The sequence below is a fragment of the Drosophila mojavensis genome, unplaced genomic scaffold, assembly GCF_018153725.1.
Source record: "Drosophila mojavensis isolate 15081-1352.22 unplaced genomic scaffold, ASM1815372v1 contig_74, whole genome shotgun sequence".
In the NCBI taxonomy this organism is placed as follows: domain Eukaryota; kingdom Metazoa; phylum Arthropoda; class Insecta; order Diptera; family Drosophilidae; genus Drosophila; species Drosophila mojavensis.
The window spans coordinates 10,938,401-10,963,763 of NW_025318899.1; the positions used below are offsets into that span (position 1 = coordinate 10,938,401).

Below are 25,363 nucleotides of genomic sequence, written 5' to 3' on the forward strand. Positions count from 1 at the left end.
CTGTTTCAGTCCATGCCAGGGCAGGCCCCTCGGTAGATTGGCATTAATTTGCAACCGTTTAGCCATCTCATACCACATATCACTTACCCTTTCGATTTCCTCTGTAAATCAGACGTTGCTTTACGTCGAATGGCTTATCATTCTCGTGGTTTAATTCACACCCAAATTTTGTTTGGCTTTGGCTTTGGCTTTATTATCAATAAACTCAAATGAAATAAATCTCATAATTTCGTAATACCTGTGGGCAACTGTTCTGCGCGATATACACAATCATATATAATATATACATATTCATAAATAAATAATATTCAATAAAACTCATTTATCAGTTTTTAATAAGTTTGCTCTGTATAAAAACCCCCAGCAACAACAACAAGCAAATCAATTCGCTCACTTAATAATAAAAACACACAACTCAATTATAAACTTTATCGAGAATGTTTTGGGAAGGGGAAGTTGAAAAAAAAAAAAAAAAAAAACAGCAGACAAATGCGCATACGTTATTTTTTTTCAATGTTGAAAGTGAATTAAAATTTAATGTCATTAAATGAAATTTACTTTATTATTGTCATGGTTCGTCTTCTCTTTTTTCGTTGAGATATGCGCACATCCAAAGTCTATATTGATATAGTATGTAATGCTAAAGATAAAATATATATAGTGATATGTGAGCAGCGGAAGAGGAGTGTGGTATAAATGATATCTGGATAATCTTGAAAAAGTTAGTTAATCAAAATCTGAAGAAAACGGAAGTCTATAAATAGCAGAAGATATGATATAGAACATATAACTTAAAATATTGCTAATGGTATATGGTATATAATAATGGGAATAATTGTTCAAGAAGACAGTTCAAACAGACAAAAGATTTAAATTCTCCACTTAAAATTTTTATCAGCTTACAAAAACTCTTTTCTTGACTTGAAATTTGAGCTAAAATTTAAGAACTTACTATACTTATTTTATACACAATTTAAAAACGCTGTTCTATAAAAAATAACCCATGCAACTTCGATACAACTTTGTTTATCTCTACACTCAATAAAATTCCATTAATCAAAGTTGCGCCTCAGTTTGCATTGTAAATGGTAAAAAAAATGAGAAGGGGAAAGAAAATAAATAAATAAATAAAAAGAGAGAAAACAAAATGAACTGCAGGCAGATAATTATTTTTTATTTTATCTGCCTATAGATTGACTGGGAGTGAACGCAACTCGGTCAACATAATTAGCCAATGCTTAAATATGCAGCAAATGTAGCTGCAATGTGTATCTGTATCTGCAACTGCAACTGCAACTGCAATTGCAACTGTGTCTGTATCTCAGCGGTGACAGCTTATATCAGCGCTGAGTTGTAAAAATTATTTATTGATAACGCAATTTAATGCCAATTATTTGTACATAAATATTTGTTTAATTATCAATTGCATGTTGCGCGCAATTGATGTGGGCGTCGACTCTGTGATGTGGGCTGAGGGCGGTGAGTGGTGGACGGTGGGTGGGGCATCATCAATGAGGCGCGTGATTAATCGACATCGCGATACTGCGCATTGTTTTCGAAAATGTTTACAAATTCTTGTCAAATTTGTTGGCCAAACAAATCGTTTGGCTTTAAAGTGACTTTCAAAGAGGGCCAACCCTCAGCAGAGCTTATGTAACCCTTAAATGTAGGCCAACCCTTAAGAGATCGAACAACTCCCGGCTACACTAATGATCTCAGAAGTTTTTTGTCAATTGTGCAGTGATACGATTGACGAGGGTTGGCTGTGAAGCTGGGCCAGGGGGTGCTCTTTAATACGCCCCCCGCTCTTTTCGCTCTGCACCAGCTCTGCTCGACTCAACGACCACAGGCTAAATTGCTGCAGCATATGCGACAATTTTCTTGATATTTGCTATATAATGCCTGATTAGAGATGTGTTAATTTACTTCAGTTTCAATGGGTCTTACGAGAGAGGGAAATTGCGCCTTGAGCTAGAAAAACGTCACTCAAATTGACATTTCTTCTCATATCGGAAATAAATCAAGCGCTAAAACAAAGGCTGAGTCTTATATATATGGTATGTAACCCCAGTGAGCTGCTGTATCTGTCTCCCTATCTCTCTCTCTCTCTCTCTCTCTTTCTCTCTCAGTCTACATCTCTCTTGTTTGTTATATAACATCAACTATTGTGGAACAACAGCAATCATAGTGCTGGCCAGCAGCCAGCCAACTCCCCTTTTGCCGACTGTAAATGTTAGTTAAATGCACGTGGATGAGTAGATAAATATCGTATAATGAAAATAAAATAGGGAAAGGGCTAACAACAACAATGGCAGCCGGAGTGGAGAAAAACAAGCGCAGCTAGAACAACAGCAATCAGTCGCAATCCACGTTGCAGTCATCGCACTAATTTGGAGCTAGTTTTTGGGTTCCATTTCGGAATCGTGTTGGCCAAGTACGTGGCCAAAGAAAATACACTTTAGCACGTTTCTTGTTAGCCAACAGTTTTCTAGCTGTCCCTCATACATTGGTATGATATAGTTCTTACCCACATACACACACACACACATACTCACACACAAACAACTCTTGCAATACAATAAATATGTATAGATGTATGTGAATTGTTTTCAACTGGAGTTTCTTTGGCTCTTGTGGCAGCTGCATCGTTCGTTGTTTATTTTGGCATAGGTGAATAGTTCAAATTAAGGCGCAGACATTAGATGAACAACAACAGTGGGGGATAGGACAAAGAGTTGAGCTGAGTTGGGCAGAAAAGTCGGTTTGATAGCAGTTAAGAGAGATGAGAAGTTGAACTGTATTTGGAGACTTGTAACTGTTTCTAAACAATGTGTAATAAGGGCATGAAAGATGTGTGAGGAGTTGGATTTAGAAGAAGTTGCTCAAGGGAAATTGAATAAAAATTCTTTTAAATATAAACTTTTACTGCTCCACAATTGTTTCATAGTATCATCTTAAAAAGCTCTCACACGTCCACATCGATCAATCAAATACAAAAACCTATAAATGACACATAAATTTAGGAAATGGGAAACCCGATAGGCAATTTACTTGTTTGTATCCCTTATAAGGAGCTTTAATAAAAAATGCATTATGTGCACATTAGCTGTTGGTGGGATAAAGTCGAGCAAGCAAGTTATAAAAAGTCAATGCGAAACGATGATGGGAATCATTTATATCACTTATTGTGCGACCAGCGATTTGAGTGGCCATAACAATTGAATATCAATGAGCCAAACTCGAGGGGACATTATCGATTTTCATGGACTTAAAGCGTGGATTTAACTGGAATTTCAAGCCCGTGAATCATGAATGTCAGTCAAGGCGAGTCAACTAACTGCCTCCTTAATTGCTGCTCTAATGATGTGCCAGGCTAACCGGAGCAGACAAAGGCAGAGCCGCCGCCCAAGTTGATTATGAAGTCGAGGCAGCCCAAACCCCAGCCCCCAGACCCAGACCCAGACCCCCACCCAGACCCTGACGCAGACCCAGTCTGCTGCAGAACTGGCTCAACACTCCATAATGATGGCAATTATAGCTCGTTTTTCCAACAATTTATCTGAAATTTTGCAGCCAGGAGCGCCAAATCAGCTGGCCACGCCCACCAGCTGAGACACACACACACGCACGTATCGCACACGACATTTTTTCCGGTGCCAGCAAATGGCAACGCCCAGCGCATATTGCCAGCTCGCTTGCACTCGCACAAGTGTGAGCGAGTTGGCATGCGCTGAGCGCCTCCATCTTGAAAGCGTGCTACGAAAAGAGAGCGAACGCTGTGCGAGTGAGAGTGAGAAAGCAAAAGGTGGAGAGAGCGCACGCAAGTGAGCGGTGTTGTTGCTAACTAGTATTTGGTGGTGGGCAATTATCAAGCTCTGTGACAATGCACTGGAAGAAAAAGTCGAGCTTAAACTGGATATGTATGTACTATAAAGAATAATTTTAATTTTTAATAAATAATAATATCCATTTGTGGATTTGAGGCATACTTAAGTATACTTATCTATACGAATAATAATAATGAATATTAAAATAATTAAGTAAGCTGGACATTTCATATAATTTTTAATAGATTAACTATTTAATAAATTTAATATGAATAATATAAATATTACTCCAGAGGTTAATGTAATAGAATTTATTTATTGACATTATATTTATATATATTATTCCATTATAATAGAAATTTATTAGTAAGTATTTATTTATTTTATTTTGATTTTTATAATTTGTAATTTTATATATTATATTTAATTTGATATTTTTATATATATGAGTGCAATAAGTGCTTGTAATCAGAACAGACTGCGCTCAGTGCACAACAGTGCCGCAAGGCTCTTCTCTCATTGCGTTGCTGCCAACCCACCCTTCAGTTCAGCTCCACTCTCTCTCTCGCTCGCTCTCTTTCATGCACACACACACGCACACACTCGCAGTCGTATGTACATCGACGTTTCGGGTTTCGGCACAGCCCAATCATTGCGATATGCGACTCTATATGACACGGGCACGGGCCGGCGTTGAGCACAGTCGTTGATTAGCGCTCGTCGCGTCGAGTTTGCAGTCGCAGTCAGAGTCAGAGAATATCGAACGCGTGCTTTGACGCTCCAGCGGAAACGAATCGTACGCATACGTCAAAGTGTTGTAATCTGTGTTACGTTGGTAAAATACAAAGAAGAACAAGTATTAAGCAAATCCCATAACAACTATAATCAAATAAAAGCTCGTAGCATAAGTGTTAGTTAGTTGCGCGCGCAGACAAAGCATGTCCAGCGCCCAAGTGTCACAGCCGCCGCCGCCCACCACGCAGCAGCCGTCGCCTCAGCAGCAGCCGCAGCAGCAACATACGCCCCACATTAGCCAGCTGCTTATTAGCCACATAGCCGCCGCACAGCAACGTGCAACCACAACACCACCCGCCACCGCTGCCGTCGTCGTTGATTACGATCAGTACAGCAACCATTCGTCGCCCAGATCAAGCCGCAGCCGCAGTCCAGCGACCGCTGCAGCTGCATCCAGCCCTACGCACTCCTCGGCCACGACAGGTAGCCCCCACAGCGCCTACGCACCCACACATAGCCCAGCGGCGGCACAAGACAACGCAGCGGAACAGCAACAACAGCAACAACAACAACAGCAGCAGCAGCAGCAGCAATCTCAGCTTCCCGCTGCTGCACCTGCCATGCCGCTGTTAGTGGCACCTATTCCCATGGCCTGCCAAGGCATTGGACCACCTCCGAGCCATCATCCGCACGCACATGCACCACATCCGCGTCTCTATGTCGAAGGCGGCTTCCCACCACATCATGTGCCACATCCCGCCTTGGTCAACGGCGCCTACCCGCTGCCCCGTCTGCCCCTAGCTGCAGTTATGATGCCCGCGAATGCACCAGCTCCAGCCGCTACACAATTGCCGCCGGCACCGCCCATACCCATAGCCAGCTGCTCTCCGCCCGCAACTACGGCGCTGCAGCAGGCTCAGCCCAAGAAGTCCTTCTGCATTGATGCGCTGCTCGCCAAGAATCAGCACCAAGGTGCAGAACGACCGCCTCCGACAGCAGCCGATATGATTGCGGACGAGCATCGTTTGGCGGCGTTGCACTATGCTCGGGATCAGGCGGAACTGAATCATGCCTTTGTGGCAGCATCGAATGCAGCTGCGGCAGCCGCTGCCGCCGGCATCAGCGAGCAGGAGGCGCTGCAGCGAATACGCGAGTCGCGGGAATATGATTCACCCAGTCCCGACGGCATGTCCAGGTGGGTTTAAGTTTATATTTTTTATGAAATATTTGAATTGGCTGCAAATTTTTGGTGACCTTGAATGTTAAATAGAAATTGCGACTTTATTATATATTATTTAATAGATAATAGATTAGCATTACAGCTTAGTTGGGTAGACTTCCACTTTAATTGCCGTATAGACTATAAAATTTAAACATCTCTTGAGTAAAATTATTATAAATTAGGGCTTATTAAAAGACATAGGTAAACGTCTGGACTTGCAGTAGTCAAATTAATCAATAGATCTATATGTCTATCTTATTATCGTCCTATAAACATTATACTATGCTTTATTATATTATATTTATTTGCAATCGATTCACATTACTCTTGACTTACAAATCTTCATCTAAATTGGGAAAGTCCTTAAGCAACGCCTATGTCTACCTTTACTTCTACAATTACCTCTACCCTTACCACTAGCTCAACCAATATGTTATTCAAATCAATTGCCGATTCAGTCAAATTCACCTTTAAGCCAAAAGGCCGTCCAGGTATTTCTGGCAGCTGGCGGACAAATCCAACAAAATGCCAGCAGCGAATGCTAACAATGCTTTTGGGTTTTAAAGCGGCTTTGTTAGCACTCGACAACATGGCCGAAAAGCCAAATCGAGCTGGTCACGTTGGCTTCATTATGATTGCGATTACGTATACGCCGTGTGCGGGTGTCTGTGTGCATGTGTGTGTATGTGTGTGGCAGAGTAAACAATTTATTTATATTTTTTTAATTGTCGCGTAACTTGTTTATTGAAGAGCTTTGATAATTGTGCAGCAGTTTACAGGGTGTCTAAACATTGAACTCTATTTGTTTCACATTGCAGATCTGAATCTCCCAGCTCATCGCATCGCTCCAGTCCGCCCATCAGTCCCGGCTGCGAGGATCAGCAGCCCCAGCCCGCGCACCACACACACCACTTGGGCATGCGTATGTCCGAGCTGCACGATGAGTTCAAGAAGCCCATCCCGCCGCACAGTCCCATCAGACCGCAGGACTTTCCGCTCTATGCGGGCGGGCATCCGTATCAGCTGCTGGCACCTGGCGGCTCCGCTTTCCATCGGCCACTCGATCCGTCCGGCAAGCCCATACCCGTAAGCATGATGAAAGCTCCAGCTGCATTGAAATTTTAGCTAACTTGATGTCAACTTTGTTGTTGCTCCTTCTTCTTCTTTTCCGATTGTAGATACCCATGGGTCACAATTTTATGCCCTCGCAGCTGCAGTTCGAGTTTCTGGCACGCGCTGGCATGCTGCATCATCGCATTCCGGAGCTGGCCGCGTATCCGCATCACGCGATACTGGGCAAGACGCGTCGTCCACGAACCGCCTTCACCTCCCAGCAGCTGCTCGAGCTGGAGAAGCAGTTCAAGCAAAACAAATACCTGTCGCGGCCCAAGCGCTTCGAGGTGGCCAGCGGCCTGATGCTGTCCGAGACGCAGGTGAAGATCTGGTTCCAGAATCGACGCATGAAATGGAAACGTTCCAAAAAGGCGCAGCAGGAGGCCAAGGAGCGAGCCAAGGCGCAGCAGCAGCAACAGCAGCAGCAGCAGAGCACAGCCAGTGCGAGCGGCGCGAGTTAGTTTCACCTGAAGCCAGAGCAAAAGCATTTCTAGTCATTGTCCGTCCACCGTCCACCTGGTGAGACACCCTGTATGCGAGCAACCCAACAAACAACATGCAACACCAAAACAGAAAAAAAAAACTAATTTCATGAGATTGCGCAAAATTAGCTACGCAATTAGTTGAAATTATTTTGGTCATTGTTGTTGTTGTTGCTTTGATTTTTGTTGTGGGAATTAACAACAACAGCAACAACAACAAAACGCACTGTGTGATATATGTAAACCAGAAATATATATATATATCTATAAATATATATAAATTCAACACTGCTACATAAAAGTATTTGACAACCCTCCTACTGCTCCCCCTCCTGCCCATCCTGCACACTGTACATACACAAAATAAACAATCTATCAATTAATTTAAATTACCTTACAAATAATACATACAAATAAACATATATATAAATTAAATGAGATTAGTTTAGTTTAGTTTAGTTTGTATATGGTCACGATCTTATTTCTTATGTCATTGTGTGTAAATAATTGTAATTATGTAATTTTAAACAACAAACAAACGGCTCTAGCAAATTTTATTACATTTATTTTGAAAAATCGAAAATGAGAAAAATAAAATGTGCTTTAAAAATGTCAAGCTGAATTTCATTATTATTATTGCGGAAGGGAGGAGAATTTTAATATATTGAGCTAAAGAAGCTTTGAAATATCTCGCTCCCTCCCTCTTTCTCTCTATAAATATTTCGAGAACTAGAATTATGGTATTTTCGAAAGTTCCTCCGAAATATCAAATGTAATTTTTTGCTCTAAGAAATTTTTTTTGGATTAAAAAACCTATAAAATTCTATATTCTATAAAAAGTATTATTTATAGAAATAAATAACAGAAACCCTAGGAAGTTTACAAACAAAAGTTCTTTCAGCTCATCTCTCCTGATCTAGCTCTTCGAGAGATTACAACAATTTAAATCCATATATCAAACTTCAGAATCTGCTATTTATTTTTTCTAGAATACGAAATGTGCTCTCTCAGTTCATATCTCTCACAAAAAACAACACACTCAGTGAGTGCTTTAGCTCTCGAAACTAAAGTATCTAATCACTTGGTTAGCATTTAGAGCTATCTATATGTGTAAAAAGAAAAAAAAAAAACGAACGAAAAACTATTAAAGGTGTATTTATAAAAGTCATATAAAAAGCCAATCAGGTACAAAAGTTTTTAATTTCATGGCTGATATCACTTATCGAGGCAAATAAATCAAATGCTCGCAGATAATCAATTTAATTGTTCAGACAATAATTATGTCTAAATTTATAATGTCACTTAAAAATTATTTCGCTAATTAAAATGTTGCCTGGAGCTACAGCAGCAACAGTAACAGCAACAGCAGCAACAATCGAGCCCACTTATATAAAATTAAATCCAAAATCATGGTGAGCTTCCATTTCCGCAATCAGAATTCTCTGAGAATAAATAAACTAATAAATTGTTTGAGAAATATATAAAGTAAAATACTTCATCTGCCATCTTATCAGAGAGCTGGGAATGTATTAGGTTTTCAGTGATACGTGGCTTAATCGTAGTTAATGAAGCTAATAATCACGAAATTGTTTAGGCCCCATACTTATATAGGGCGTAATACCCCAATCGACTAATCGGCCAGCAATCAGTGTTAATTGGAACAAAGTTCTCATTCTCAGTTGGCTCAGTTTGGCATTAGGTGTACTTTTGATTAAATGTTGGTATACATACATACATATGTATATATATATATTAATTTCAAAAATAACAATTCGTAATCGTCTATCGCTCCCTCTACAAATCCTTAGCAAACAGCTCATACAATTAGCTATATAGGATTATAATTGAAATGGGAAATAAAAGGAGATTGTGATTGGAACAAGACGAGGCCACTTCATCACGTAATACTCAGAGCGCGACCTTAGCTCATAAATAGACAGGAGAATGCTTAACAAGTGAGAGAGAGAGAGAGGCAGAGACAGAGCAGCATGCCTTGAAGTATGCTTTATATTGTTGTTATTATGGGTTGTTTGATATGCTCGCATTGTTGTTGTTGCTGTTGCTGTTGCTGTTGTTATTGTTATGCAGCAGTTCTTCTTGCTTGCTGATTATGCGTCTGATGGGCTAATAAAAATTCATTTCGTTATCCGTCAGACACTCGCACACACTTCACACAAAGCAACGCAACGCACTACGTCAACATGAGCCAGAGAGGTTAGAGTGATAAAGAGAGGAACAGAGAGAGAAAGACGTAGGCAAGACATTTCAATGAATGAATGAATTTTGGTTGATATATGTCCTACGTTAAATATGTCATACAGTGGTTAATTTAGTTTAAAGTATATACATAGCAAAAAGTATAACAATTATATAGAATTCAATTAAATTTCAGAAAAGATTTAGTTAAAATATATATGTCTAGTATATCGGCTTTAGGATACCCCTCTTCCGTCCCCACATTCGCTTACGTTTCAAAAGTTGTATAGAAATTTCTATGAAAATCTTCTCCCCTCTTTATTCATAATCTTTCAGCACATCCTGACATAATACAGCTAACTACCGCCAAAAAAAACTCTAACCCAAATTAAGATTGAATAACCAAAAGTCAGACAGAAAAGGGACTCGCCTTAATTAATTGAATTTCCAAGTTCAACAACATTCTATGAACCATATAACATCGAGACTCGAGTAAGCCAATCAAATCTAGCTTGAACCACTGTGAAGTGGCCTGCGGTGTGCTGTGGTTGCTGATGCTGCGCTATTCAGTTCAGATGCCTTGAAGTGGCCAAGTGTGGAAGTTGAACCAGAATTGAGGCAACATCAGCAATAGCAATAGCAGGAGCAGGAGCAGGAGCAGCAGGAGCACAAAGGATTTCCAGCTATATTGTGTGGAATGGCAACTGTCTAATTCAATTCATGAGCTATTAGCGGGTAATTTGTAACAATTGCAAGGGCAGAAATTTCCTTTTATCAACAGGCAGCCAAAGGGTGACAGAGTTCAAACCCCGAAAACCGGAGTCTGGGCATTCAGCTTCAGTTTGAGTTTGAGTTTCGGCAATTGCTTAATTGTCGGATGGATTTTTTTTTCTGATGCTCTCGCATCTGTTGCAAATTAAATTTCAGTTATAATTTTCTATAAACACGGGTCGCATCAGACAATAAACCAAAAAGAGAACGACTCTGTATGTGTGTGTGTGTGTGCACACCCAACAAATTGCCATTTGAATTGAGGGTCGTCATCGTGCAGCGCCCCCCGCCTCGTCTCTTATGACTTTGTCAGCAGTTGTTGCTGGTGTTACAATTTGGTTACCCTAGGGGTGTCTGCCACGTCGTTGTTGATCTTCATGTCAACACAGATGATCACATTTTATGCTTAATTTGTGTGTGCGTGCGTGTGTGTGTGTGTGCGTGTGTGTGTGTTGTTTACTGTGTTTACTTTTGTGATTTGAACATTCATTGAATTTCTGCTAATATTCAAACGGCTTTGGCCAAATGCATTTTCCACATTTTCCGCCATTTCCATTCGATTTTATTGCCAAATATGCGCGATTATTTGTCATATGTTGCATTTTTATACCCTGAACCCATTTTCAATGGGAAATCAGGGTATAATGGTTTTGTTGAAATGTATGTAACAGGCAGAAGGAGGCGTGGCAGACCCCACAAAGTATATATATTCTTGATCAGGGCGACGAGCTGAGTTGATTTGGCCCTGTCCGTCTGTCTGTCCGTCTGTCCGTCTGTCCGTCCGTCCGTCTGTCCGTCTGTCCGTCTGTCCGTATGTATGAACGCGTCGATTTCAGAAGATATAAGAGCTAGAGACTTCAAATTTTTTTAAAATGTTCGTAATTACAGCGCGCATATCAAGTTTATCATTAAAAATCGATAACTCATCCCGATCTTTTTTTATCGATAAAAAACCTTATCGAAAACCAGTTATAAAATTATATCTTCTACACCTTTATTGCTAGAGTCTCCAAATTTTTAATGTATGCCTATAAGCAATTTATACAATTTCGGTTTTTGTTAAAATTTACCCCCCACCCTTAAATTCACCCCCTCACCCTCACTTTTGTAAAAAGCGTATTTCAAATACTAGAGACTTTTGTTTTGGCAATTACATGCATATCCATGTTATAATCATAATCTGAAAGTTTCATGAAGATCGTACGTCCACAAAAAAAGTTATTAAGCAATTAAGTTCTCATAGTAAGCGCTCACTGCCGCCCATGCGTGTTTATGCTTGTGTGTGTATATGTATGTAATTGTTTGTGTATGTGGGTGTGTGTGTGTGTGTGTGTGTGTGTGTGTGTGTATGTGTGTATGTATGTGTGTGTATGTATGCCTGTGTGTGCGTGCGTGCGTGCGTGTGTGTGTGTGTGTGTGCGTGTTTCTTGTGTAAGCTGAAAGACGCGAAAAATTATTGAAATAGCTATTACTCCAAGGGTTCAGGGGATCTCGTAGTCGAGTAGTCTCGACTAGAGCTTTCTTACTTGTTATTATTGTCAAATTTGCATTCGGACGCACAACAATGAACATAACTCTGATATGGCTCGTTAGTTAGTTGTCTAATGGCTGACTGTCCCAACAGATAGATAGGGGTTGCCCAACACCAAAGGGGTTGAGGGCGGTTTGGCATCAATTTACTGAAATTGATTTGACAATTTATGTAACATTTGTATTTCAAATTTTTGAGCGTTGCTTTATGAGCTAATTATAAATCAAATACTTGATAAGGATATGAAAATAAAAACAAAGTGAGAGCAGGAGAGAGAATTAAAATCTATGTCTAAATATCTCTATTTATAAAATATAGAAACTGTTTATAAATCTATGTGCAAAATTCATAGACTCTAGAACTAGAGAAGTAGAAGTTTTAAAATTATAACCGATTTTTTTTATAAAGATTTGACAAAAAAATGGTTTTCTGATTTATATTTTCAAAATAATTTATTCATTAAAAAAAATACAAATTGTTTAATATTTTTAATTATTTAAAAAATAAAATATATTATATATTTTTAGATATATTTTTCGTAGTTCCTTGAGCTTAAATAATTGTTGTCTGCTGGTTAATAAGATTACAGATTTATAAACAAAGTCTCTTTAAGCACTGCTTATATATTTTTTTTTATAAACTTCATTTTCTAATATTTTTACATTCGATATTTTCTCTAGACCAACATTTACAAAATTGTATGCTAAATATTTTCAGCTAGTTCTTTGGGTATTCTTAATTTTTGTCAGCTTATCAAATAATTTATTGATTTATAGCGCACGCTGACAAAAACTACAACGCATATTGCTGCTTAATGCCATAATTTCCAACTTGTTTACACAATCCATCTGGCTATATTTTCAATACACACACACACTCGCACACGCACACAGATGCCCATGTCCGGCTACAATCAGCAGTTCAAGCTGTAGTCGCTGCCATCAATCCATAAAAGAAAATCCGTGCGTGCGCGCCAAAGTAAACAAAAATGCAAGCGAGAAACGAAGCCGAAGCCAAATCGAAAGCCGTAGCAGGAGTCGGGGCCCATGCTCATCAGGCTGGCACAAAGGCCATTAGTTTACTAAACACACACACACACTTACAGAGGAATAGATAGAGAGAATGAGAGACTCCTCAATATGGCTGGACAATGGCATTGAATTTGTCAAATGATTTCGATTTAATCGCCGGGAAATTTTGCAATCAAAATTCACGAATATCAACGCTAATTGCCAATGGTGCAGTCGTGTATGCCCAGGGCCCACAGTTCGCAGCCCAAAGCGCATTAGATCCCCAGAGAGCACAGCGCGCGTGTGTGTGTGCGAGAGAGAGATGGAAATAGAGGCAGATCCCATTGAGTTAGTGCAAATTGTCACCATATGCGTCAACACGCAATAATTCACCAGAAAAGTAATCCAAACAATTGACCAGACGAAGCACTGACATCTAATGGAGGGGGTGTGTCTGCACTCTGACTCTCTACCGACTCTACCTCCCCAGCATCTCTCTCTCTCTCTCTCTCTCTCTCTCTCTGCCCCTTTGACTGCAGCAAGTGCTACCCACCCTGAGGCAGTGAATCGCCCTGCTCGGTCACACTAATGCCTGACTCTAACTGTGCTAGCTGGTGTTTTGGTGCTAATTGAATTCATTGCCGTTGATCAAGTGCTGCCAAACAACAAATCATCCCCGGAGGCTAATGATACGGACGAGCGAGCTAACTGACTCACTGAGACGAACTGCAGTTCCGTTGGCAAGGAGCAAAACACTTGCCAAGGGCAGAGTCAGAGCTAGGCAGAGTCAGAGGCTGAGGCTGAGGCTGAGGGTGCAATTGTCAGATGGCTGCGGGTGTATTACTTCCCTCTCTCACTCTCACTCACTCGCTCTCTCTCTCTCTCTCTCGCACTCAGTCTTGCTCTATGGCGCTGCGCGTTAAATGAAATTAGAAAACCTTATGTTCAGTTAATTAGCAAATTTGAGGGCATTGTGTGGAGTTTGCTGGAGAGGCTATTAAGGAGAAAGTGAGCAAACGCTGAAGAGGCAGCAAAATGCTTGTAAATGTAATAAAAGTCAGGAAATGGGCAAGAGCATAGAATGGGTAAAGAGGGGAAAAGTAAAAACCTTACACGGCAGATTTTCAAAGAAGGGATAAATATACTATTAATATATGCGAAAAGTAATATTATATTATTAATTTTTTAGCAAGAGTTTATGAAATTTTCCCTTGGTTTTATACGTATCAAGCTTTAGGTCTCTCATATTCTAAAGCGAATCCAACGTCTACTACATCTATATAAAATCTTAAGAGCTTTCCCAAGTCCCAAGTCACGCGCCAGCTCTGCCATTTTTAATGCTTACGGCCAAGTCACCTTTTCAGCCTTCTTACATCCATCAACTGGTGACAAATTGCCAATTGGTAGCCCTTGCTCAGCCCAGTCGCTGCCTTTTGCCACGTTAATTGCAACAATTAAGATACAAATGTTTTGCCACAAAACTCGTAGCGTATGCAAATGATGCCATGTGTTGGCATTGTGCTTACCTTTTTGGAATTGTGCTCTAAACTCTAAACAAACATTGAATAACAACTGCAACAACAACGGCGATACAACGGCGAGAACAACAAACAAAAATATTAAATTGTAATCCGCTTAAATGAGTAAAAGGCATTAAAACGCATTTGCATAATTGTTGAAAATGCGCGAGTGACGAAATCAGCCAACCCCTCGGGGACAGCGGGGTCTACGGTCGAAGCGGAAGGAAAAACTTTTACAGTTTCAAGGCAACGGCAAAGGCAAAGGCAATCCAATCAAAAGTGAGCGCCGGCTGCCCTCAAGGGCCTGCTCGCCGGGCATTGCACGTGAGGACAATATTTAAAAATGTTTAGCATAATTAATGCCGGTCCGCCGTACGTTGGTACGCATGGGTAGATTTTAAGGCTTGCTGATGCCCGTTTTCCGACAAGTGCAGACCGACACAGCGAGAAGTTAACGCATTGCAGGAGAATCGGGGCGTGCCTAATCAACCCCTAAAAAGCCGGCGTTAATTTGCGAGGCGCTACGGCTGCGTATGCCGCAGGGTCGCATTATTCACACATACGCTTAAATGAACGCGAGCACGACTCTTCCCCTCCCCACGTTCCCTAGGGCTCGCGGCCCGTCTTTGGCCCGCTCCCCCGGCAAGCCGAAAGCCGCAGCCAAAAACTGGGTCCAACCGCATCATCGTGTGCGTAAAATTGAATTTATTTTATTGCCACTAATTGGCTGAAATACCTGAGGGCGTTTAGCTTTAAGGGTATGGGCTGCATAGGTGTGTGTACGTGTGTGTGTGGGAGTTACGGACGGATTTTGGTTGATTTTCTATTTGTTTTGTTCCCAAAACTTTGCCATCAAGTTGTAGTGAAAGTTTTGTTTTTTTTCTGTATTGCGCTGAAGTGTGAAATATATATTGTGAATAAATGTGGCACGAATAAGGAATTTGGGCATATATCCTATCTATATCTATATGAAATCTAAAATAATATGACGGAGTTAAATTTAATATATGTACTTTGTTAATAAACATTAGATAATATCATTATCTCAAAGGAAAGTTTGCAGTCATCATATTTTGTGGACTCTGCAAGAAATATTTTATTTCCTGATTTATCCTGCTCCCAAGAGCACATAAAAATGTATATGGGAGTTACTATGACCTCTGTAGGTGTGAATATATAATTATGGGTGAGTATAGATCGCAGATTTAATGTTTCGGTTTGCCATACGCCTCTATATTTATATGTATTCCGCTCCATTCCCACTCTGTTCCCTTTTAATTCGCTTTTCATTTACATTCGAAATCTCTTCTATTTATATTCAGCTCCATGTCCTCACTGATCTCATCTATATTGTGTACATTCCATCATTCCACTCGATTATATAGTCACTACTGCACTCAATACTTACTACACACTCTGCTCAACTTTTATTCTATTCCATTCCCACTCTGTTCCATTTGAATTATATTCCTTTGCCTCTTAGGTGCACCTGAAATCTCTTTCATTTGTATACAGCTCCATATTCACTCTGATTTAATCTATATTCTGTTCCATTCCACATGATTATATTCTCTCTATTCCACTCTATTCATACCACATCAGCTTATTATCAATTCTACTCACTTCTATTCATATATAATCTTAACTTTCGTCAAGTTTTTCTTAGACTACTCTATTTAATTCCTTTAACTACTTGCCCATTCCATTATCAGCCAGTTCAATAGAATACCCAAATTTCTATTCTATATAATGGTTGTATTTATCTAGTATTTATCGTTTGCTAACCCATATAATGCGCCATTTTATGCCAATCTTAGCCAGTTTCGCTCACAATGCCAACAGCCAAGCTCGAAGAGTGTATCGCTCCGAGCTGTCGCCGTACGGACTCTCAGCGTAACCCGTAAAATACACATTTTCTGGTGGTAGAAAATCCAGCAAATTGATTTTAGTGGGTGTTTACACAAAGCTTAGAAGTACTTTCCAGGCGAACTTTTCACAATTTCCCTGCGAGCACTGCCAAAAAGCACGCCCTCTTTTAACTCAACCACCCACGCAGTCAATGTGTACGCGCGCGCGTGTGTGTGTGTGTGTGTGTAGGGCAAGTGGCAAAACCTCACAAATGGCAAATGGCAGCATTTAGTATGATTATCAGCAGCCCTTCCTTGCCGTCCGCCCCAGCCACGCCCCACCCTTCAGCTCGACTCGAAGAGCTTTGGCTGTGGCTGCAGCAGGGTTGTTCCATCGTCTGCTGCTCCTGCTGCTCCTGCTGATGGCGACGGCGTTGATGTTGATGATGGCAGACAGCGCGGCAAGTGCGTCCCAGTCGGGGCTGGGGCTGGGGTTGGGCTTGGGCTTGGGCTTGGGCTTGGGTAAATGCCACTTGCCACTAAGCATGGGGGTGGTGCCACAGTGAAGCTTGCCTCCCCACGTTTTGTGTCTGTGGCAGCGTTTTATATGCCATTTCTTTTATTGCTTTAATATGTTAATAGCTATTGCTGTTGTTGTTGTTGTTGTTGTTGCTGCTGCTGTTGTAGTTTGTTGCTGTTTTTCTTGTGCTGCTTTTATATTTTAAGTTTTTTTATTTTGAAAATTATTTTTGCTGCCTTCGTGTGGGGCTGATTTTGCGAATCTGGCTGAAGGATTTGGAACATTATCATCTTTTATAGCCATTATCGTGCAAAAAAAGTAGATAGAAGCTGAATCTCTTCTTCTTTTTTTGCGAACTCATATTATGTAATGTGTGTAGTGAGCGCTTGAGATTTGGGTAGTGGGAGAGTGAGATTTTTGAAGGTATTTCTGGGTGGAAAAGAGTGAAAATGAAACGAATGAAATTTAAGTAAGACTTACAATGCAACGGGAATCAATAGGAATGGAATACGAGAGAAGAGCAGATAGAATTATGGAACATAAGAGGAACTTAAGGGCATGGAATATCAGAGAAGAGCTAAATGATGGATTTTTAATCAATATTAATTTGCCACTCACTAAACAGAACGATATGGGAAAGGAATAAAATAGAAAGGGGACATATTGGAACTGGTATGAATAGTAAATAAGAATTGAGGGAGCTTAACTGCAACATTAGAAAAACTTAAGCTAATGAAACTAAATTTTGATTTAGAGCAGCGACAACACAGATTACATACATAGATTAAATAAAAGACAAAGCTTCTTCTTCCTTTTACAATATATTACATGCAGCACACCTACTGCCGCTGCAGCTGGATACCCATCCAACTCTATGGCAATATAATCTCACATAATGTTGCTGCAATTTGTATTGAGCAGAAAACTTTTCTTTGAATTTTTGCCAAAAACAGAAAAGAGAAAAGAAAATGGCAAACTTTGTGAACTTGTGCTCCGACTCCTGCTGCTGCTGCTGCTGCTGGTGCTCGGTCTGTGTGCCTGCTCCCTGCTCCCTTTACTTAATCTTAGTCTAACAAATGGCCTGTCTTGTCTCGTAAATCACTTAACAATTTGCAAAATTCTGTACGGTAAGGCAAGTGCAAATCGTGCTAAGGTTTCTTGATTTTGGAATTTTACATGTGCACGCATAAGTGGTCCTAAATCGCATTCGTATGAGAGCAGCCCACTTATGTATATATACAGACATATATCTACTCTCTGCTCATTCTCCCCCTCTCCCCCTGTCTCTCTCTTTCTCTCTCTTATGTGGGGGGCAGCTTTTTTGTGTGACCTGCCATTTGATTTATTTATTGTTGGTTTATGCGTGATCTTGCCTCAAATTAGCATTTATCATTTCGTTCCTTCCCACATCCTGCCTCCCCCCTCTGCCATCAAGGCGAGCACATAAAAAACCCCATTTTGTACAAGTTCTTTGTACATAAAAAGGGCTGCAAATTGTTTTGAACAAGTGCAGCGTAATTTTTCAAATGGTTTTTACGCTCTTACGCCGCCCTTGATTGATTGCGATTATGCAAATGCCGGCGAGGCACATTTCGATTGGCTGCTGATATCGTATTGGAAATGGATTATTTGGCGGCACCTACTAAATACCACTGAAGCCTTGGCGTCACAATTAGCGCACAATAAATTTCAAATAATTATGCAAACGACGCTGCGTAAATACAGTTACATAAATGACGATATAGATAAACGCCAGCGCTAATCCTAAACAGTAGCCAAATGACTTTGTCTATGCCTCTGCCACGCCTCGCCCACTGTCTCTCTCCCTATCTCTCTCTCTCTCTCTCTTTGGCGGGCGGCAATTTGTGTCACTAATTGCGTGCAAATGGCGATGCCTTTTGCATTTTGGGCCATGCATATAAATAGCTCCCAAATGTACAGTGAAGCCGTTCAGGGCATAGGCGCAAAGGGGGAGCTATTTGAGCAGGTGTTAATGAGGCTAAAGTTTTTATTGTGTGGAACGAAATAGTTCACCAAGTAATATGAGATTTAAAATATACATGAATATTTTGTACAAAATGGAAAAAGTTTAGAATTAGCCAAGTCCGACTTATATAAGTTAGTTCACTTGAAATTATATGATATATTATAATTCTCATATATTCCATATATTCCTATTCCATATATTTAGTACTTATAAACCTAAGTGCAGTCGCTTCTTCGAAAGCCTCGAGGGATCTCATAGTCGAACAGTCTCTACTAAAATATTCTTACTTTTTAATTATTCTAAACTCTTTCAAATAATGTAAAAAATATAAATAATAAATAATTCATATAAAAATCAAAATTTATATAAAAAAAAAAAGAGGAAAGCCAATGTCAAACACTATTTAATATATATTATATATTTGGTTGCCTTATCGATCTCTGAATTTGTTTAGGTTATTTAATAAATAATTCCCATGACTTACTTTCGATATATGTATATGAACCCCATTGCCAAAACCCTTTTCTCCCAGCTAAGCCGACGCACCTGCACCTGCACCCGAGCGTTATCCGATCAGGCTTTATGGCAAATGCCATAAACGAACGTTATTTATTAATACAGGGTCTGATCTAAGCGCTACATGCTCAATGCGGGCGGCTGATTACGCTTATTAGTATTATCCAGAGGCTAATATTATTTTTAATACTTTTAGCACAATAATTTCGTTTAATTTGTTTATTTATCTAGCTGAGCTGGTTTATAGCCTAAGCCAACAATAAACACATTTGTTTAGTTAATGAAGTCGATAAGGCTACCGGGCCGTCATAAAGATATAGATAGGGATATATATAAATAGACGACAACGACGACGACGACAGCGACGGTAGCCACACTTGCTGTTAAGATTTATGAGCTCTGCCGCATATCTCATGGCAGACAGCTTTAATTGAAAGCAAAGCGTATAATTTTCAATCAACGAAAAGCCAAAAAAAAAGAGAGAGTGAGAGAGAGAGGGATAGAGATGAGGGCGAGAGATAAGGCTGGGCATGTTGTGGGTGTGGGCATGGATTATACGGTAGTCAGTTGGCTGACTGTTGGTAACCATTGATTGCCATTTATTTGAATGTTTGCCCAGAGCCAACGAGAATGAAGTCGATGATGATGGCGATGATGATGACGATGATGATGAGACTGGATATATTTCTATTGATTTTAAAATTATGCGCACAAACAAAAGTATGAAATGTTGTCAGCATTGTTGCCGCTGCTACTCCGATTGCTGCTGCTGCTGCTGCTGTTGCTCCTCCTGCTCCCACTGCTGCTACTGTTTGCTAAAGCTGCTAGGGAGCTGCTCGATACGTGTCCGTCACCACGGCTCGATAGGGTAACCATTTTGACTTGCCATCCGATGTTGACTTGCTGTTTAGATTTTCAATTAAATTTGTTGACAGAGCGCCATGGACGACGAACCGGAGCTAGGGCTGGGGCTGGTGCTGGAGCCGGAGCGAACGTTGCGTATACGTAATATAAATTGATTATTTCAATTTATTTAAGCGCAACGATAGCATTTAATTAAAAACTCATCTGTGCAAACAGTGCTTGGTGCAAGGCAACTTTGCAGTTGCAACGACTGCTGCTACACACGACACGACTCATTACAGCTCAAGTACCAGACCGGGCACGGCCAGCCTGATAAGCCGCACCTCGCACCCAACTTTATCAGGCCTTTACATCTGTTTCTAATTGAAAATGCAGCTACTGTCGTTTCTCAGGCCTATCTATCTGCCAGAGCCACAGACACAGTCAGAGTAAGAGCTAGAGCAAGAGCCACAGAGTCGAGTCACAAATGTGACACGAAAATTGACGCCAATCGTTGTCATTAGTGTCAACAGACGAAGAAGAAGAAGCAGAAGCAGAAGCAGTCTCGGCACGGAACTGGAGGCAACTGTGTGTCCAGCTCACGTAAATGCTGATTCGATAAAAGAACAAGTAAGAAGGCTCTAGTCGAGACTGCTCGACATGGAGATACCCTGAACCCTCCAAGCTGATATTCGAATCATACTGTACTTCTTATATGCACACATACATATGCATCCACAGGCAAGTATTAGCAGGCGCTCTGCATTTAAAATTTTGAAGGTCTAGCTCTAAAGGTATAGGAGATATAATAAAATAACAAATTTTCGTTAAGGTTATTATTATTTGATAATAAAATATCGGAAGTAGTTATAGATTTTTGGAGAAAAGCTCGATAAGTGCGCGATATACACGGACCTAGGAAAAAATTTCAAGTCTCTAGCTCTTATATCTTCTGAGATCGACGCTTTCATACATACGGACGGATAGACAGACGGACAGGGCTAAATCCTTCTGCATGTTACATAATTTTAACAAAACCATTATACCTTGATTTCCCATTCAAAATGGGCTCAGGGTATAAAATGGGCAGTTCTACTCCAATATACCTACTAAATAGGCAGGTAGATAACCACATGAGTAGATAGTCTTCATCTCCCTCTCTATTTCTCTCGCTCACCTCTCACTTTACTTCAAGTTTAAATAGTCAATAGCAAAACAATAAATTTTCTTTAGCTCATCAAATGCGGCTGAAACTGTGAACTGTTTGGACTTGGGCTGAGCGCGTGTCGTGACACGAAAACGAAAACAGAATACTTAAAAAATATTGAAAAGAAAAAAAATACATCTTAACTTAAATTACGATTTAAGCATACGATTTTCAGCTCCAATTACAAACTAAAGAGTGCATAACAAATATTACAATATTTTAGATGAATTAACATTTAACATTTCTCGTGTTAGGTCCTCAACAAACTCATCACATTGCAGCACGAGCTCATCTCTAGCCGCGTGTTTTGCTCTGCTCGAATTCTCTGGGAGCTGTCAACTGCTTTGCTTTGCGCCTTTTGTTGACTTTTTCATATTTCTTAATGATGACATTTTAATTATTAGTAAAGTGCTTTCAAATACTGATAAGATATCACATTGGATATTTATGGCTAGGTGTGTGTGTGTGTGTTTAGGTATGAAGTGTGCAACTGTTTGGTGCGAAGTTCAAGTTGCCAACATGGGTATGTGTGTGTGTGTAGGTGCTAAGGGGAAGCTATATGTGGTCTCAGGCAGCTGCTGTGTGGGCATTGATTGATAATTCTGTTTATAGACTTGGCTACAGAGGGAGACTAAGAAACTCGACTCATAGAGAGGGAACTAAATGAAGCAAATATTTCAAACTTAAAGAAAGTGAAAAACAGCAAGAAAAGAAATTCAAATCAAATTCAGTGTATATCAAAAATATTTTAAATATTATTAAATAAAATAGTAACTAATGATATGATGATATATTATTATATTATTATTAAATAAAATTGTAAGTAAATTATTTAAGAAGATAAGGGTCGATTTATTCTAGCTAAATATGAAACATTACGAAAATTCAATTCAACTTTAAATATTTTTTAGTCTGGCTAAAAATAAAATCTTCACTTTACACTTCTTACTCCTTACTTAAAAATCAATTCAAATTCTCTTAGGAATATAGTTCTAGGCAGGCATTTCCTCAGTTCTTTCTTTATTCCTGTTTCCCTTCCTTTTAGTTGGCCACATTTCAGATCGAATCCAATGACAAACTCACTCAAGATTGATGCTGCCCAGTCGCTTGTGCAAATAGCAGAGACAAACACGAGCAAATCCCTGCCTAGCACATGTGAGCTCTGCTGATGGGCTCTGCTGGGGGGTCCTTCAAGGAGCAGAGAGCACAAAGACCGCAAAAAGGCGTACAACAAATGCAAACAGAGCAAATGGCACGCGTTGTCATATTTCAGAGCACTCGATGTTGACGTCTTGAAGATTATGATTTGTTTTACTTGACGCTTAACGAGCGCATGATACAAGAGCAGCCCCATCCTCCTCTCTCTCTCTCTCTCTCTCTCTCACACACTCTATGATAAGTATGCTAAACATGTGCCAAGTGTGTGTGTATAAGTTTGTTTGTGTGTGTGTGTTGATGACAGCGAACAAATTTTTACAGATTTGTCAGAATTTAGGCAAGGCAGAAACGTATACGTATTATTGTCTCTGGGGCCCATAACACACACACACACACATATAAAAACAAATGTTTCTCTTGTGTTATGTATGTAGATGTGCTTAGCACTTAAAAACTGAAGTTGTTTATGAGAGGCGAAGGGGATGCTGACATCATGTAAGCAAATTGCGTAAGTAGCAAACGAAGCCAAGACGCTGCTGACATTGATTTGACTTGAAGACAGAACTCAGAGTCCTGAGTCCGGAGAAACGGAGAGCAGAACTGGCCGTAATCTTGTAACGGGCTGGCATAACAAATTTGTTTGCCTAACTTGTTTTTTTGGGCAAACGTCTCAATCAACCCTGGACTTGAGCTGGCTAGCTAAATTCTTAACCCTTTCAGTAAATTGATATGACAAATCCGTAAAAAATGTTTAATGAAGTGAAAAATTGCAAAATAACCAAAAATTAAATGGAACGTCTTGCTATGCATTGCCGTTGTTGTTGTTGTGGTTTTAGCCATTGAAAATTAAGCTGAGGGTCAGTTTGTTGTTGTTGTTGTAGTTGTTGCTGTTACTGTTGCTGCCTTGCATGACAATTTGCCTGGCTGGCTGCTTGGCTGCCTGGCGGGACGACAATAAAATTGTGTAAACAAAAATTGGGCAATTTTCAGTTGACTGGCTTTGCGGCTGGCCATTTCTTTGGCGCCAATGGGCGTTGGCTGGGCGTGGCAATGCCTAAAAATTCTTGTATTTATTTGTGGATTTTACGTAAATTGGGTGTGTCTTTTATTATTATATTTAAAGAGAAAGAGAGCAAGACAAAGACAAATGGCCAAAATGGTCAAAATGGCCAGATCCTTGAGCTAAACGTGGCCAACACTTTTCTGGTACAGTCGGCTCGAAATGATTTTCATGTTCACTTTTTTTTTTTTGCTTTTTGGGCAATCGTAAAACAAAAATCATATACAAATTTTGTGGCTAGCATCGCTTCGTTAAACACATACGCAAATGCTCTTCATAACTGAAAAGTTTTGTGGCCAAGTGGAATAGGAGCTGGATATATGTTTGGTAAGTTAACGCACGACTTGGCCGCACTTGGCTAACAGGCAAATTGAGTTGGGCGCACAGCTGAGGGAATTTGCTAGCCAATAACGAAATTGTGCACAAATTGACTCCATGACAGAGCCAAACAAAAGCGAGGCATCCCATTCCTTATCATACCCCTCTCCATTCCCCATTCCCATTCCCCTCACAGCTTGGCCCAGCCGACGCTGCTCACAAATCAGAGTTGAAGACCAGACAGCACCAAAAGTGCAAACCAAGATCATGGCAATAGCTGCCAATTGTTTGCCCAGCCAAAACAGACAACTTGACTTTTCACACTCACAATACACACGCACACACCAGCACACACACACACGCACACATACAGATTCAACAGCCAGCGGCTGCGTTTTCGGAGTCTGGGCAAATTTGCGTGCAGATAAATTGCAATCTGGCCAAGTTATGTGACTATCTCTGTCTCTGTCTCTGTGTGTGTGTGTGTGTGTGTGTTGGCCTGGAGTTTGTCTACTTGTGAGGCTGTCAGCGTCGTTGCAATTGTTGTCTTTTAATCACCCAAGCCAAGTTAGGCTCCAGTCATAGATACTCACGACTCCAGTTCATAATTTTAATTGTCTCCATCATAGAGTGGGGCTAGACAGGGGCAGGGCGAGTGCGGAGGCTTAAGTCCTGTTTGGTCAAGGCATTAGACACAGTCGCACGTGACTGACTTCAATTTTTGGGTCTGAGTAGTGTTTGGGGCCATCTAATGGGGGGCGCCCATTCGGCAAACAATCAATTGCAACTGCAGGCTATTTGCCTGGGTCAATGGAGAAGGCTATTTAGATGTATTATAAGGAAACCTGTTGAGGAAACATTTCTCTGGCTAGGGGGAGACTGTTAATACACCTACACCTGGATAATGATGTATGATAGAAAGTGTTAATTAAATATATTAATGGAAGGAGTTCTTGGTGAAAGAGCAATATGTGGATGTATGTATATGTACAGCAGCGGTCATAAAAATAGTACCGATCATGTTTCTATAATCGGTCTATTTGGTATATTAAATGAGAGAAGAAAAAATCTAGTAGAAAATACTATGATTGAACTAAACTCTAGTAAGAGTATAATATGTCTGTATGGAATGCAATCGAAAGTCTAATAAGTTTTTCCATAACTGCAAGCCAACAGCCAATCATATTTTCCGTCTCGCTCCCTATCTCTCTCTCTCTCTCTCTCTCTCTCTCTCTGTCATTATACTGAAATCTCTGTATCCAAAAACATTTGAGGCTCCTATTGATTAATATTTAACAACAAATAAACAGCAAATCTATCCTTTGCTCTCTCTCTCTTTCTCTTTCTCTATCTCGCTCTCTCTCACTCTTTCTAAATATATGCATGTATAATTACATATATTTTCACTCAATCAAATCATAATTTGATCACGTTTATGCCAGACATGGATATATACCCATATATTTATATATCAGATGCTTCTATTTATTTTCCTGTTTT

At 40.1% G+C, this 25,363-nt stretch overlaps 1 protein-coding gene across 1 annotated transcript; it reads left to right on the forward strand.

Annotated features, from left to right (window-relative positions):
• Window positions 1-4,502: 4,502 nt before the first annotated feature.
• Window positions 4,503-7,801, forward strand: LOC6582083 (homeotic protein antennapedia). The gene is made up of 3 exons (XM_002007760.4): window positions 4,503-5,757; window positions 6,603-6,870; window positions 6,963-7,801. The coding sequence occupies exons 1-3, from the start codon at window positions 4,766-4,768 to the stop codon at window positions 7,356-7,358; spliced, it is 1,656 nt and encodes a 551-aa protein (XP_002007796.1). The 5' UTR covers window positions 4,503-4,765; the 3' UTR covers window positions 7,359-7,801.
• The last annotated feature ends 17,562 nt before the right edge of the window (window positions 7,802-25,363 follow it).